Here is a 17,263-nt window from a genome sequence, read left to right as displayed (position 1 = left end):
GGCACGGCGACAGGACGGACGGGAATTGCTGGGCACGTTTATACCGACCGATTTTAGAAAACACAAAACTGCATTCATTCCTACTGAAAAACAGGGTATGTTTTGTATGTATACACACTCTCCAGGTACCAGATGAAATGAATTCTTTTTCCCTTACATACCTTAGAAGGATTTTACGTGACCATTTAGGAGTTAGCTTTTGCTTTGCTATTAATGTTCTGTTCTTAAGGAGAGAACTACAAGCAAAATTAGCCTTTCCTCCAGAAAATAAACAGGGAAGGGGACAACTAATTACACCAATTGACGTGTGTCTAACACAAATCTTTTATAGAAAGAGTTAAAAATAAGCATTTCCGTGCCTAAAGTGATTAATATTCCACCCAACTGTTTCTTTTCCCCAGCAATCTGCAAACTGTAAGTGGGTGGATATTTTTTTAGCTGCTTCTTACAGGCATTATTTATATTATTTTCACAATAAAAAAATAACTACAACACAAAAGGATGAAATGCAAACGTCCATGCTTTAACCCCTGTTGGACGCTGTTTTTCCCTAATATTTCACCATGTTCAGAACTGTAAGAATAACTGTTGCAAAACTTGTTTGGGAAAAACACTTGATATAAAATGACATGAAAATGTCTGAACTAATTTCATGCCCCTGAAGTTTAAAATTATCATCCCTAACAGCATACCTGAAAGTACCATTTAATCCTTCCTCCAGCTCTCAGAATTCTATTCCTGGCATTTCATACATGTGAAGGGGCAGCTCAGCACCATTCACTGACAAAATTCACCTAGGAAATTCCTTACAAATGTGTCTTCAAATGCATTTCTTAGGGAACAAAAACATTTTTCTAACTACTTGACTCTTCAGAGAAAAACCTACAATGAATAAAGTCACATCCAGCCTTAAAAATCCGTTGCCTAAATGGACTGTCTAACACAAAATAATTTTGAAAAAGAAACTGCAGGAACTGATTAATTATAGAGTCACCAAGCCGATCATATTAAATGTACACAAGAAAACACCGGTCTGAAACATCAAAGTGTTCTGCTTTCATTGCTTACCTTCTTTCTTTGTGAAGGCATTTAACAAAGACTTCATTTTCCCTTTTTACTTTAGCAGCAATCCCCTCATTATATAACCTTTGCTGGGAAGAAAGAGGCAAAAAAAAATAATAACCAAAAAAAAAATAAAGCTACCCAATTTCTATGTGTTCAGGCTGCCTGCACCCTGACATAAGCAGCAGGTTTCTGGGCACCGTGTAATTGCGAGCATAGCTGGGCATGCGGTACCCAGCGTTCTGGTGACAAAGCCCACCCCACATTCTGTCTGTCAGCTGGGAGCCAACTGTGCATAGACTGGAGCTGCTCAAAAAAAAAAAAATCTTGCTATCTTTCACAGCATTAGTCATGTGAACACCACCGCCACAGCCTTGCAGACGATACTTTTCCTTCCGCGAGCGCTGCGTTTGTGCAGGAGCGAGCGGCGGGCTGAGGGAGGTGCGGGCGGCCCCAGCTCCAAGGGGGCCAAAAATTCGTATTTGCAAAGGGCAGGGGGGAGCGCGGCGTGAAAAGGTACCTCGCAGCCGCGCTCCCCGGGCTGCAACTGGGGAAAGGAAAACCTTGCCAGAGATGAGAGCTGCTGTGTGAGTGCACTGAGCTTTTAAACTTGCACAGCTGACTCTCGGTGCGCAGAGGCTTCTCGCTATTTATTTGCTTCTTCCTATTTATTTGCTTGCTTACTGCAATGCTCCAAAGAGCCGATTTGAGGAAAAGTACAAATCGCACCAAGCTGCACACAATGACTACGTTAAGACCGGAGACAAGACTGCCACTAAACAGGGTATCTGAACATGGCCTATATTCCACTCTGAAAGAGATGAGAGACAAGCGCAATTATTTTCCACTCCCCTTCCACTGCACTGGAATAAAACAGAATTTCTTTTTGCACAGGGTAAAAATACGAAAATTTGGCCGAGCCGTTTCGCTAAATTCAGTGCAGATGCCAGAAAATAAATGATGTAGCCTTTGCAGTTCTTAAAGTACTAATTCTGAAAAAAAATTCTATAGATAGCTATGCCAGGCAGTGCAAACATGCTCCCAGAGGAAGAGCAAATAACTGAAATGGGCAGATAGGAAGCAGGGGGGAGGTGCTAACATTCACAAAAATTTTAAGCATAACCAGCTAAATGCAAGATATGAAGATTCCAAAGACTAGGTAATCCACTGTTTAAAAAGCAGAGTAACATACATTAAAAAATTATGTTCAAATAGTACAAACTATATAACAGTTAATAAATATTTATTCCATTTCAGACATCTCTGCTGATCGCTAATGCATCTATTTTGAAAATGAGGTCTTTTTCTCACTGAGAAAATTGCTTCAAGACAGAAAATAAATGACTTAAATGGATTTAACCTCTGTATGCATAATGATCTCATATTTAACATAACACTGGAAAGAATTAGTAAGCATAAATAAATCGAATAGTTTAAACTTAATTTAACATTCCAGTGTTTACATAGTTATTAATTTATAAAGAAAGGAATATTTCTCTAAATTAATATAATTTTACGCTTTGGTTCAATTTATTTTTAAAAGCAACTATTCTTAGCAGGTGGAAATCTTAGCAGAGCAAATGTCAGACACAGCATATGTACATCATTAAACGTCTTTCTCTGACAGGAAGAATTTTCTTCTAAACTTTGAAAAGACGCAAAGCTTTCTAAAGAATAACTTTGAACTGTTATTCGCTAACTTATAAATATGTGCATTAATTAGCTCCTCAGAAGAATCAATATCATTTCCAGAACAAGAACTGCTACGCCAGAACAACCGTGCCACTAATCTGAATTACAGCTTCTGTGTGTTACTTTTTGTAGTATCTTCATTCAAACTCCCCGATTATATTTGGAGCTACAAACGACAAAAGAGCTATAATTATTAATAATATTTTACATTTCCATAGTGCTTTCTAACTAAATTTAGCCAACAGTATGCGAGGGCTCATGAATTCCGCATGAAAACCTCGGTATCTGGTAGCACACGTGTTTCGATAGCCAAATGGAGACCGACAGAAGCGAGTTTTATGGTGGTAGCTCCTGAACTGCTAAGGGAAGAGACGGAAATCTTAATTTTTGCTTACTGATGGGGCTGAGATAGTCCTTGGTAAAAGTTAGGCAAGCGCTCGCTGGTGATCCTTACTTCTAGCAACGGCGTGATAACGTAAGGGCTGTGCCGCTGCACAGTGTCTCCTTAGCTCCAGGCATCGCTGTAATGCCCGTGGGCACAGTTTCCTAGGGAGTGCCTCTTAATTTTACACAGTGTAGGGCAATAGACTTTATTGACGACACAGAGCATAGATCGATCCCCCTGTACTTTAAGAGGAGAATCACCTGTCGTGCAGCACAGGCAAAGAAGAAAATCACTGCCTCCCTATGCTCAGTTCTGCGCTCTAATAACCAGAGCATCAGTCACAGAAAATTACATACAGGCTATAAGCATCAACTATCTACAAAGGGACGGGATCTCAGCGTTGCTCCTGTTTCTCTAAGCAGAACATCCTGGGCGTTTTACTGAGAAGGTGACCCGGGTGTAGAAACCTGGGAGCGAAATCCTCGAACTGCCTGTTCTTTTATGTGGGTGTCAGTGTTTCAAAGTAATGATAACCTAAGTACCTAATCACAGCAGTCAGGCGAGAAAAGGGTTAACTCAATTGTGCTCATTCATGTCTGTTCATATACAGTAAAATAAAAACAGACAGGCAACTGTAGTCAATCAAAATCAATCCCAGGGGGTATTTTTATTAGATTCTTGCCGGAGCTGTAGCATTTCATCATCTAGAGGTTTATAATCAGTGTTATAAAAACATAAAAAATATTCAAGTCACTTGAAATTATTGAGTTTTGTGGAAATTGTGGGAACTCTTTCTGATCCACACCATCAGATATATCACCTGATGAGTGATCATTTTATTCCATTTAACTGTCTGTCTCTTCCCCAACGCAGGAAATAGAATTTCTTCCTACATGGCAGAGCCTACTGCAATAAACACTATTGTGCATTTGGAAAATATGACAATCAAGGAAGTCAGCGAACTATTTGCAGCTGCAGTTCGGTTTTGATTTTCTCTAATTTTCACTAATAGCTTATTAGAATTTGTTTATTTTAACTGAAGTCCTAATATCTGTGGTGTCGGGAAGTTAAAAAAGAAAATATTCCAGCAGCTTCCACCTTTTCCTGAAAGATTTTCTGCCTCACAACGGTAGCCTTGGTATTACTAGCTCAGGACAGAAACCTAATAATTTGACTATGGTAGCACACAACAATAATCTAACCCACAAGCCATTAGCATCCAGAATCTAAAAATCGTGAAGAACCTTCCAAATACAGGTGAGGTAAGCCCTAATTTCCCTGCTTCTTCTGTAGGTGCTCAGGAAAATATCTGTGAGCTCTGCATGTCTCTGAGAAGAAAAGGCCACCTTAAACAGAAATCAAAACATGGGCTCTTAAGTTAATTTTGATTAGCATTTTTTTGTACATTTGTAACATCAGGTTCCCATCTTTTTATAGGTATTTCAGTCCATAGCTCCCATTAGAAATCTATGGAAATCAATGACTTACATACTGTTGAGGATCTATTTTTAGGCACTTAAATGCCTTTAGAAAAGGCAAAAAATGATCTGTCTGACCAAATGTATACATTTGGTAAGCTCTTACTTAATCCTCACACCAACACACCTCTAAGACAACGGCTTCTCAGATAATGGTAGAATACAGTTATGATTGCCATGCTTTATTCTCTTTCGATTTTGTCCATTTTGGAGTTCTTGCCAGAAAAATCCCTTTAACTTGTATACGCATCTAGCTTTGTGTTAAAAATACAGCTCTTAGCATGTATAAATGCATTTCTCTCCACTATAAAATAGGCTTCCTGTATGCTAAGCCACCAAATGGAGAGTTAGACTAGAAAAGACAGATTCAAATATAGACTGTAAAGTACAAAAAGACTCCTGAAAAAAAGAAAAAAAACCCTAGGTTGGTACAGTGCTTCTAGATTACTTACTTATTCCACAAAGCCACAAGATGGTCAGGAACGCAGGCAGTGGTGACAGATTCAGAAGGAATCCACCTTAGGGGAACAACTAAACCTATTTTATAAAGCAAAGGGTTTTTTTTTTTTTATTTTTCTGAAAAAAAAACTGGGGAGTTTGCTCAGGAAACTGCAGCTAAACCAGCACTGAGAGGGAAGCATCTGAGCCCACTCAAACGATGCTCGAAGAGCCCAGCCTTAGCTGACCTAGCCTTAGGATCTCTCCTGGTCACTGTTAGCACCTTCTTACCATCCAGCTACTACTGGTATCAGTCAGTAGTATCAGTACTGGTATCAGTCAGTAGCCTTCAGGCAGGCAGTCCAAGTCTGCAGGGCAGAATGGGGGCAGGAGACTGTGTGTGGGAAAGGACAGCAGAGAGACGGCTCAGGAACAGATGGCAAGAGTTATCAATTAGAAAGAAAAACAAAAAATAGCAGTGCAATTCCATGGCCACGTGCCGGACATCCCTTCCATCACCCGGCATTTCTATTACATTGCCGTCTCCAAACTTTGCTCTGTGGGACCATGGCCAGTCTCACTCTGCTCCCACGAGGCACCTAGCACATTCACTGAACTTGCTTAAAAAACAACAACGAGGAGTTGGAAGGCTTAATTAGAGGCAATTCTTTGCGTGGTGGAGGGAACTGGCCACTGCTGGGCTCTCCAGTTCTGCAGAAAACACTTTATGTGGTTCCTGTTATTTAGAAGTATTTTAATAACTAAGCATGTGAGGTGTACGTGTTTGTGGGTACATTTCAAAGGAATTTAGAAGTTGATGAATATACAGTTGCCACACATAAATGAGCTTAAAATCATGGGAAATGAAAAATCAATCCCTCTTTCTTACCACACTCACATGATTATCAATAAGCCCTCGCTAAGATTACAGGAGTACTGCAAGAATAACATTCCAAGAGCTGCATGCTTCTGCAGAAAGGAGACATGCTCACCTTAAGGCTTTACTTACAGATGCCTACACAACATCAAGAAGATACAGAGAATCTTCTGTTTAGATGACATTGAAACATTGCGAAGTGTTGCTTAAAACTTGTGTGTCAGAACAAACGTCTGAAATCTCTTTGATAGGTTCGAAGAGAACAGGTTTAGAAATTATGATCCAAAAGAGCTTGAATATCATGGGTTTACCCTTTTAAAAAAAAAAAATTGACCAGGCTCAATGTGGCAATACCCGCAAACATCTGAAGCTCTGACTGCAGCGATACAGATACACAGATCAGAATTTACCTGAGAACCGAAATAAAACCTCGGTCCCCCAGGATGAGAGGCTGCTTTGTAGCCTGCAATTGTGTGAGGAATCTGGGTCAGGGGTGCAGACAGAAGCAGCACAATGGAAGGTGAAAAGGTGGGAAAATGAAACCCTCCGAGTTCGCGCGAAAGGCTGGAAGCGGGGAGGAAACAATGGCCAATAATGAGGGAGATGTCTTGCAAGCAGCAGCTTGAAGAGAGAGAAAAGCAAATGCAATGGGAGAAAGCTACAAGAGCTGAAGGAGAATTTTAAAACATGATCGAAATCTATCAGCAATGTCGAAGAAAGCAGCCAATTTGAATAAAATATGGATGGCTCACTTTCATTCTAACAGGTATGCTGCTATAAAGAAAAAGCAACTTATCCAAATAAAAACCTGTATTTCACGTAGTCCTGCTTGTGCAGAGTACTCTCCCTCAGCCAGAGCTGGGGAATGGGAAGACCAGCTCTGACAAGGGTTTCTCACGGTTTTATACTCCCGGAGCACCCATAGCCCCTCATTTCTGTTATGCACGTTTGGGTTGAAAGTAACGTCAAACCTTACTCTGAATAATACAAATAACTACAATAAATATTTGTATCTATCTTCTATATGTTTGTGCACCCAGATAACAGAGAGTTTTCTCTGCTGTTTGTGAAGACCCTTCCACTGTAAGATGGCCAAGGAAAAAGAAAATCTTTTAAAAAGTAAATAGTTTTTGTGAATCCTTTCCAACAAGGCAATGGGTGATTTGCAGTAGATAAAGCACGAAACTATTTGATTTAATAGATTTGATTACTTTTTGATGGCATTTCTTTAAATACGGACTGGGCTGATTTCAAGGTCTGTTTTCATCAGCAAGTAGAACTCACCCAGAATTGCTCATCTTTATACAGCAGCAGACTATTCGTAACCAGCTACTTAGAAGTGTCGTTGAAGCAAGAGATTAACAACTTGTACGGGATCTGGACAGGAAGATCTATTTAGCTCAGACTATCAGCCTGAACTGAAAGCATTCAAGTGTGAACCCCTGAAGCTGCATTCTTTTACCTCCACCAATGAGAGAGAAAATACAAATCAAATATAATTATATCCCACTACAAATTCTTATGCTTTTTAAACAAGCTGGTGAAAGGCTGGTGCAATTTTCTCCACTAATAATACACTGGCAAATCTAGTCCTGATGCAGCACCACTCAGAAGCATTGAATTACATTAATTTCATTCTTTGCATTATGTATACATTGAGTTGGGAAAAATATCATTTAACATCAGGGGACTGTGCATATCCCGACCCACTTAGTTTATGCTGAAGAAAAAAAAAAAAAGAAAAAAAGAAAAAAGCAGTGTCATTCAGAGAGAGGAGAATATCATGGCTGGTAGCTCCTGCAAACAAAGATGCCTGATTCTTCTTCTAATGTCTGACGCTGATGGGCCTTGGCCGCAGTATACAAATTTGTGGGCTGCAGTCTGATGTTGCAGAGGAGAACAAAGACAAATGAAACTACACAAGCTGCCTAGAAAAACAAATGTACCAATATTGGATTGCATGCTGTTTCTGTGTTCTGGTGTTGTACAGAAAACAATCTAATTTTGCCTTTGTGTAACTTTCCTCCTACCAAAAAGCTCTCAACGAATTCCTTAAATCATTATGTTGTTCCAGGCTTTATTCAGTGATTTGATTTCACTGCTTTAATCTAAGTGTGAACCTCTTTAGTAAATAGTGGGACAAAGCATCTGTGCTTCCAAAAGTGTTGGTGGATCATGTCAGTTTTATTTAGAATAACACCATCTTCATAACTGAAAAGTGTATATTGCTCTCAATGGGGGGAAAAAAAAAAAAATTGGTCTCTCGTAGAAGTTACAAAATATGTAACTAGCCAAAGTGGTCAAACGGTGTGCCACAGGCACGTTCATTATGGTAGTACAATTTATATAGACAACTGTAATTATGGGGAGGGTGGAGGGTGTTGGGTAAATTTATGTGTACTATTTTAGGTGTCAGCCAGTTGGATCCAATTCTCCAGGCTTCTTATCTTTGGGCACTATTCCTCCAGCATATCAGATGTGAAATGCATCCACTCTGCTCTGACAACATTTCACAGTACCTGTGTAGAAGTCTAAATGATAACACAAGGTGCGCAAGGACGGAGAAGTGCACCTACTACGAGTGCCAGCTTTATAGCCCGTCCTCGGCTCAAGTGTTTCTCAAACATACAGTTACTCCTGATTTACTGCAGGCAAATGACAGAAGAAACCAAGCCATGGTGTTAAAGTTCATGCATGACTGTGAGTTAGCCCAAGGCAGGAATTACAAGAAAAGAGCAAAGAAACAAATGCACAATATCTTCTTTTAGCTCCAGCTCCTCCCTCTTCTTCAACTCTTACATCTTGGTGTCCTTCGCTGCCATTTTTCAATCTTGTTTTCCCTTCTCATGGCTACAGTTGCCTTTCACTGCTTCCATCACCAGTTCTCTAAGGATAATCTGCCTGCCACCCAGAGACAACAGGAAATAAATGGCACGTACAAGTGCATCAGGAGAGAGAATTTCTAGAAGATATCACGTCATGGCAAAGTTACATAAAATTAGCAACAAAGACAAATGGATAGGGATGGGGGGGCAAGAAAACAGCTTATGAGGTAGCTCATCTAGAAGAGGAAGGTCTATAGGAGGTCGCGTCACATAAATGTCTAACAACAGTGGAAAAAAAAAAAAATCAGCCAAACTTCATTGGCCAAAGTTTAATTGTGAAGAGAGGAGGGAACAATCAAGTAGTTAATATGACATTGCTATATCTTTTTAATACCTTGCTGCACTTTGAGGGCAATATATTCATTGAGAAAATAATACATTATTTTACTGAGGACACATAGCTGGCTTGAACTGTCAGCAAAGGAACTACAGAACTGTGAAAGCTTTTCACTCTACTGGTTGGCTTCCCACAGGTGCACACTACTTTATCATGTATTTAATGGCAAAAACGTGCATTACCACTTTCATTCTTATTTTACAGTACAGCAGCACAAGGAGCCCATTTTTACTTTGGCAGAGGTATTATCAAACCATAAAGTAAGTGCCAAGAGAACTCACTTGTTGACTCTGCAGTCTCCCTGAAGCCCATGAATCTGCAAGTAGCGAGAGGAGAATTTGAGGAGAGAATACTGTTGGGGGTCGTGAGTGTAGAAGAAGCCACTAAGACCTCCATATCCCATAAACTTGCATAACAAACTAGAAAGCAAAAAGCATGTACATAACCGTAGACGTAGCTTCTCAAATGAGGAGTTAGTGAGAACCGTCTTTATTGCACCCCACGTTACCCTCTGCACATGTTTTTTTTTCCCTCCTATCTAGTATTAGTGATCTTCAAGAATTCTTCATTTGCTCTTATTCTCATCATCTCAATTCCAAACTGGACCTAGCACTGTGAGCTCCAAGTAAGGTATACTCACACTTTTGAGATGATGCACATTTGGGTTACCTGAGCAGAGAGTCTCTCACTACAAATTTCCAATTGTCTTTTATGCTACAGACAGTAAATACGTAATGCAACCATTCAACCCTCAAAATATCTTCTCTTCTAAATAGAGGAGAGCAAGCTCTATCTAAAGTCATGTTATCAAGCAGGATCTTTAAAAAACAAAACCCAATAATTTAAGCTGATAATTGTCTCACCATCCTTAGTTCCATTTAGACATTTGGTGTTAAAAAGAAACTAAAACATTGCTGACTTATTCATTAAAATAACAGCATTCTAAATTATATTAGTAGCCTACATTTCTTCATCTCAAAAATAACTGGTAATGAATCATGCTGGTCTAAATAAGAAAGGATAAAAAAAGAATGTATCCGCTGTAACAGGGGGTTATCTTTGTACAAATATGTAGGTGTTTGCAGCATTTGTAATGTTCTCAGTGGTTAATCCCATTGAGAAAGGAAAGCTTGCTCACTGAAGAGTTTTTGAGGTGGATTAAAGTCATATTAGCAATACTATGCCTACTTCTGGTTCAAGACATTATCACTTGCATGTTACAATGTTTGAAAATATTGAGGGAAGACGACTTTCCCCCCCCCCAGCGTAGCCTGTTTCTTGATGTTGCCTGCAGATGAAATTTTGAGATGGTGCCCTGACAGCTGCGTTTACATTTTCTGTAACAAGAATATGAAAAAGGACTCTGTTGTTTATATAGGCTAGTAAGTCAGAGCAGGTAAATAAGATCAATTGAAAGAATAAAGAAGGTGCAAGCTTAAAACCCATTATCAAAAAGTAATCTTATGTACATACTATGTCAGAAATATTACCGTTTATTCTTATGTTTCTGGCAGCAGTGGTAGATATAGCTACATGATATTCACGAATTCAGCGGAAAATGCATGGCTGACATCCAAGACATTACTATGAAAATAGAAGCGTTCTGGATATTATTTGCAGTCACACCCCCGGACATCATGAGTACTACAATAAAATTTGACTTCCGTGTTCAAGTTTCAAAATAACTCTGTTTTCTTCCGGACAAGAACTGATGCAAATAAAGCTCGTAGAAAATGGCAATGCACATCCCTAAAAAAGAATGGGGTCAGAGAAAGGAGAGTAATTGTATAAATAAGCAAATCGTATATGTTGTTCTCTACTAAGTCATGGCATTTCAGGTGCAGATTCTTGATGTTTCAGAATAACTGCAGGCTGTGTGTTTAGGAGAGAAATCATTCTCATGGTGGTATTACCTGTACACATGTGTAACTACTACATGTGTCCACCAGCACTTTCATTAGAGGAAGGATCATTTGGCACTAACCATCTAGGATCCAGCCTGTCGTCATCTACAGAAGCACATCTAAACTAAGTTATGATGACTGTACTATATATTCAAGGGCACAATTTCAGCTATGAGAATTTTAAGTAATAAACAGTATCTCTTTATAAGCAAAAAAAAGTGCAGGAAGAATATGCTATGTATCAAAAGAAAAAAGTACGTAAGACAGAACAGATAAAACAGGGTAACATAAAATATGTATTTCAGATATTACATCAGGAAGCTTCAGTTGAGAAGCAAATTCAAATTACTTGCAATATTTTTTTTGTTTACTAACATTTGTAATAGCGACCTAAAATGAAGGAAAGATCCAGCCCTCGGCTCTACCAGTGGACACCAGACACAGTTTCACCAGGAATTTGTGGTGCAACAATCCTGCAAGCAGCCCCCAGCAGCTTTTGGCTTCTGAGGAACCACTGCTTCTAGGCAACATACAGGTGACCACGGTTCCCAGGACGCCTCCGTCGCAACGGGGGACAGAAACAGTCAAAGATTATTGGCACCCCCCGTGCCGTGTTCCCAGTGGAGGCCAGGAAAGCCCAAGACCGCTCCCTCAGCTGGCCAATGACTGGTGGAAGGGTGGTGACACAGCACAAGAAGAAATAGAAATTTATGAAGTTGGGGAAAACTTTTACAGAATCACTGCAAGAGTAAATTTTCCATAAAGTCTTAATATCTTTTTCCTGGTCTAGAATTTGGTAAGAAATTTAGAAATGACTCACCCTAAGTCCCCCTGGCGAGGACCATGCTTTCCTTTATGTTGGGAAGCTGCAAGGAACATCAAAGGAATTATCAGCAGAAAAGAAGGAGGAGAAATAAATAGGACTCACGGGACACATCTGAGGTCAAGAAATAAAGTATAAAAGGAAGTGGAAGGACTGGAAGATAGGAAGAAAATACAGCGAAATTCCAGTGATTCCCAGTGAATCTGGGAGATATAATCTGAAAGAGGTTTTCAATGGAGAAAATGAAAATGGATTACTGCTTTAAGATGCTTAAGAATCACAGTACTCAATGACTCAGGAAAGTGTATGTCGTGTAGGATATAAACAAGAAAGCAGCGTACGTTTGGATGCTGCACATTGCACGAAGGAGTAAGGTGATACTAAGCAATTCCTACAGCCTCTTCGCAAATCTTACTCCGTTTCTGAATACCAGACACTAGTTTAACATAAAGATTTATCAAACCGTATAGCAACCAAAAGCAATACAGTAAATAATGTAAATAATTAAGATGCAGGAGTGAGTAATTAGTGATTTAAATTTATGTAGGAATGACTACAAAAAGTAAATGCTCTGAGCAAGCTCCTATACCATTCACAGAGCCACAGTTTTGACATTGGCTTAACTTGGAAGAGATGCACCTCTTATTCTACAGGTTAAGTAATGAATAAACGTTAAAGGCACAGTTGTTTAAATCCTAGTCCCAGTAAAGGTGGTATATATTTTGCTATGGACTCTAGTGGGACCAGAATTTCAGTCAAGAAATAAAGGAACATTTGAATGATGCAAGATAGAGGACTATTACAGAGCAATAGAAATGGACCTATGTAGGATAACAAGAAGAATAGAATAATATAAAAGCATAGAAAGTATTCAAAAGCATTTCTCCTCTTCCCCTACCATTCCTTTGAACAATCAGAGTTCACGGATTTTTCTAAGCACGTAACTGGGAAGAGCAAACAGGGTGCAGCCCTGGTTGACCGCAGCCAGAGAAGCTGGAAGGTAGCTCTCCACAGCCCATCAGGATCCCAAGTCACATTTCAATCTGAAAGCCGTACGGAGCAGTGCAGTTTATCCCTACCTCTACTGTTGCCCTGTATTCTAGCGCAACCTACACTTAGCAAAATAAATGGAGAAAACCAATTTGCTTCTTTGATCCATCAAGGGAGTGGAATAATCTGTGGAGCAAAAGTGAAAAAATTCACAACTGCAGACAGAAATCGCTGTGAATCATACTCTCCAGAGTACAACCCCAACAGAAGAACAGCCCAGTATGCCTTCCATTTCGTTATGCAAACATCGTCAATATTTCAATAGACAAGGTTCAAAATATTAACTAGGAAACTCATTTTTACCTAGTGCTCCACTGGTCCATTATTTACAAGAAGGGGCAGGGTTTTCTTTTACTTAGTACTTTCTTCAGCTTACATGATTAAGACGCTTAGCATTTAACGTTCGTTAGGTTTTTTTAGAAGAGACTATATAAGAATTTCCAGCCATTAACTGACAGGAATGGATAGCCTTTTCTGAAAATACATATTGCTAGTGGTAAATATCATCAGAAACAAAATATAGATTATCTCTCCTTATCATCACCTTACTCTGTCTCAATCTGGATTTTATTTTAGGATCTCACTAGTTAAGCCTTACCGACTGATTTTAACCTTCATCTCTGTTCCTCAAAGGGCTGAACTGTCAGGGCTATTATTGCTATGCATCATTATGGCTGGGAAAACCTTTGTCCATACATTCCGTTGATGTTTCTTATCTATTCTGTCACTCTCCTTTACAGATTAAAAAAAAAAAGGGGGGGGGGGGGGTGAAGCAGCTATCTCCTAACTAAAGTTCTGTGTCTGATGATAATTTTCTTGGGTTTTACAACATTACTATTTTACGTCTATCAATATTCTGCATTTTGAATACCTACCTAGTGTGGGTGGTGCCTAGAGTCAGTGACAGAACAAACCCCAAAACACACAACTGTTAATGTCAGGTAAGAAACACGTCTTCACTAACAGGGAGCACCGGAAAGAAAAGACACACAAACTCATAAAGAAAAAGAGGAGAAGAAAACCCCCGAAGACTAGAGACCGGATTAGCAGTGATGAACAGAGCCCATAAGCGCATAACAGCACATAAAGGTAGTGTGAGAATGGGCAGTTCAGGAAACTGGCTGGCAGAAAACAACACCCCAGCTCCAGAAAGGCCTGCAATGAATGACCTGGAGTAAGGAGACTGTGTTCCTGACCGTGTGTCGGGAATCTGAGGATTACTATGAGACAAAATTCAGGGAACAGTTTTAAACAGTATGAAAAAATATGGAAAAGGAGATAGGAAATTGAAACAAAGCAGATATTTAATACTAATGGCATTAATCACAGACGGATATTTCTGAGTAAATGGAGGTACAAGCACACACTAAGGGCAGAAATCATGACCGCTCTCAACGGCAAATGGTCTCTCTCAATGGGCTGTTGATTTTAGTAACTTCTCAAAATACAGCACATTCAGGAAAAGTTCTTAAATAGCACAAGTAAGACTGACCTAGCTTGATACTACATGCAGGGAATTTGGGAGGACACAAGAACGCCAATCATATTGCAAGATCATCTTCTTAACTATTCATGCCAAAAGCAGGATAATCTAAAGCAGCAATTTTTGCACGCATTCATGCAAGCCACACACAGCTAGTGGGAATTTCAAGCATGATCACAGCAGAAATTTCTTTGGAGAGCTAAGACCTCTAAGGTCCTCAAGCTTGTTAGGGGAATAAAGTTATGAAAGGAATGAAAACAAATATTATAAAACAACTTTAACTTTTGTTTCATTCAAGAACAGACCCATTTTTCTCAAGCATTAGGAAGGAACTTACTCATTACTAATCTCCGGGCATTAAAAATTAGTGTTCATAATAAGCTAGGAAGGACATTAAAATAATTTTTTAAAAAGAGTACAAGTGCTAAGTAATTCATGCAAGTAACATAAGCACTTGAGTGCTGCAAGCGCAGAGCAAAATCCAGCAGGCACTGTTGGACTTGGGCACGTCTGCAGCATATTCCCAGACCAAAGAACAAAAGGGAACGTGGTTCATGTGAGATTTTTGAAGAGTCAGGAGGGTCTGGCAAGGCGAGCATTATGCTAGAGCTAACAAGCCATCCTTTACTCAAAGTACTCCATGCAGATCCACCTGAGAAGCCTCTACACAGTTTCTGGGTATGCCAGGTTGTCGTTGCTCCGGACAGCGGAAGGTTATCACAAATGCCGCTAAGGGATGGTGGATTCACCACCAACCACCTTTTCTAGGACCATTGAATTGATTTCATTGAATTCATTTCAGAATTCATTTCATTGAATTCTGAAAGATATACTTCAATGGGGCACAAGGATAGAACCAGTTCAAAAAAACCTCCTAAAATGTACCTTTCTACACCATTAGGCAGCAACTACCTGTAAAGATTGAGCTTTTTTATGCCCGTAGTCACATGGTCTTTAATTGCAGTTAAAGCAATTAGTTTTACCAGTCTCCATGTAGGTACACTTGGGAGCGGCACTGTAGCCCCTCCATATGGGGAAGATCAGGGGCTGTTAAAAACTGCTGTCTCATAGCAAATCTCACGGGAAAAGAGAAAGAGAAGAGACAGAACCATAGCCTTTACACATGCAGGATGGGGTAAGATAGTTAATTAGAAGGTTTGCGCTGGATCCTAATGCATTTCACACGGCCAAACAAGCCCCAGACAGCCCAGCTGCAGGTGAGTCAATAATTCTGCTTGGTTAGTTAAAGGCTGATGCGGAGGGCGCTTTTAGAACCGGCGTGGTAGCATTTCAAACATCGGTATTTAAATGTTTCCCTCATTTAAAAATAGCATTTCAGAAGGTTATTATTAAATTTACGGAATAATTTGCACTTATTGCTTAGATTTTTAATTATATTGCTACACAACAAAAAAAATCATTATTTGTACTAGGCGATACCTTAAGAAATCATCATTCAACATTCAAAAGGACTGCACTTTTCCTCATAGGTATTTAAAAGCTGGCTTGACTAAACAAATATGTTTCATTTGCACAGTATTCTAGGAGGACCGGAAAGAAAAAACAATTAAATTGTACCCTACAGAAAAATACCTGCTTCTTTATTTTTCTTGAAAGTGTCTAGACCTACACTAAGAAAAATCTTTCAAAAATATATCTTAGAAAAAAATCAACATTTTCGCCCACTGTGGTTTGAATATTCTAATTCTGTCCAGTAGCACGTATCTGTGAAAAGCCATCATTAGATCATTTTCTGTCCCATAGCAACCACTTTGTTTTCTCAGGGAAATAAAATATTTTTACATCCTTAGGCAATACCTTTCTCTGTGTGGTTTCCTAAATGAAGCTGTTTGCAGTCTGAAGCTGACATCACAATTTACACTGGGCTTCACAGAGATTTATAGCTATTTATGTGGAAAATAAAATTCTAGCCATAGGCTTTTCTAACTGTATATACGTGTGCATGTGCGTGTACACAGAAAGAGAGAGAGGAGTTCGTATTTTATATATAAAGCCTGGATTTGTTAATAAAATATTGCTTATTTGAAGTAACAGATTCAAGTTATTAGATGCATTTACATTATTAAACAACTGTCTAAAAAAGAGCAATGGAAAGAAGAGAGAGGTAATGTTTTAATGATCTGAATGTGCAATGATAATTTAGGTCTGACTTTGCTAAATGGTAAGAAAGTAAATAAGACACCAGGGACTACAAGCAGCCTGAGAGGATCTTCCTGTAACTGTCACGGCCGACAATTTCATGGTAATCCCAAAACTTCAGGGCTGCTGGCCAGAGCCACCAGTTCTCAAACGCGGGTTCTCAGTACTTTCCCAAAGGTCCCTGTGGAGCTGGCTTTTTCTTAAAAGGGTTTTTTAATTATTAAATCACACTAAAGCGGCTATACCTATTTTAAATAATTTACTGCTGCTATTTCACTGTGCAAGTCACTGCTGAAGTTCCCTACAGGCATCGCACAGAAGCGAATGTGAAGAGAGAAGTACACGGCGTAGTAGTACGCCACCAAAATAATGGCAAAACCACAGCCATAGAAGCAGACTTCGTACCACACTACAACTTACTGTGATCATGTGAGAGCTTGGGTGCTGACCTGAATGTTGTCTCCATCCAGGCATAAAAGGACTATCATGAAAGAAGAATTCCTTTTTTTGGGTTTTGGTTTTTTTTTTTTTAAATTTGGCAATCCTATCATATCTTTTCATGACATCAAAATGTTATTGATTTAAATTCTGACATTGAAGGGCACTGGAATGTGAAAAACTCTCCCAGGGGAAACTGGAAATGCTTGAGATACGGAAGGCTAAACAGGATGCAAACACCCACACAAAAT

The 17,263-nt window shown here is 39.3% G+C and overlaps 1 protein-coding gene across 7 annotated transcripts in view; it reads right to left on the bottom strand.

The window, feature by feature from the left end:
* The window catches only part of SHANK2 (SH3 and multiple ankyrin repeat domains 2), a 325,323-nt gene that overhangs the window by 237,145 nt on the left and 70,915 nt on the right, over window positions 1–17,263 (bottom strand). For 3 of the 7 annotated variants that reach the window (XM_075501409.1, XM_075501408.1, XM_075501410.1), the window contains exon 1: window positions 1,069–1,105. The exons of the other annotated variants lie outside the window; for them this stretch is intronic. In XM_075501409.1, coding sequence (XP_075357524.1) covers window positions 1,069–1,105 — 37 coding nt within the window. Of the gene's footprint in view, window positions 1–1,068; window positions 1,106–17,263 lie in introns of those variants that run through there. 7 annotated transcript variants of the gene reach the window in all.

This window comes from Mycteria americana, chromosome 5 (assembly GCF_035582795.1).
Source record: "Mycteria americana isolate JAX WOST 10 ecotype Jacksonville Zoo and Gardens chromosome 5, USCA_MyAme_1.0, whole genome shotgun sequence".
Classification (NCBI taxonomy): domain Eukaryota; kingdom Metazoa; phylum Chordata; class Aves; order Ciconiiformes; family Ciconiidae; genus Mycteria; species Mycteria americana.
The sequence above is the reverse complement of the archived record's forward strand: the minus strand, read 5'-3'. Positions and strand labels throughout refer to the sequence as shown.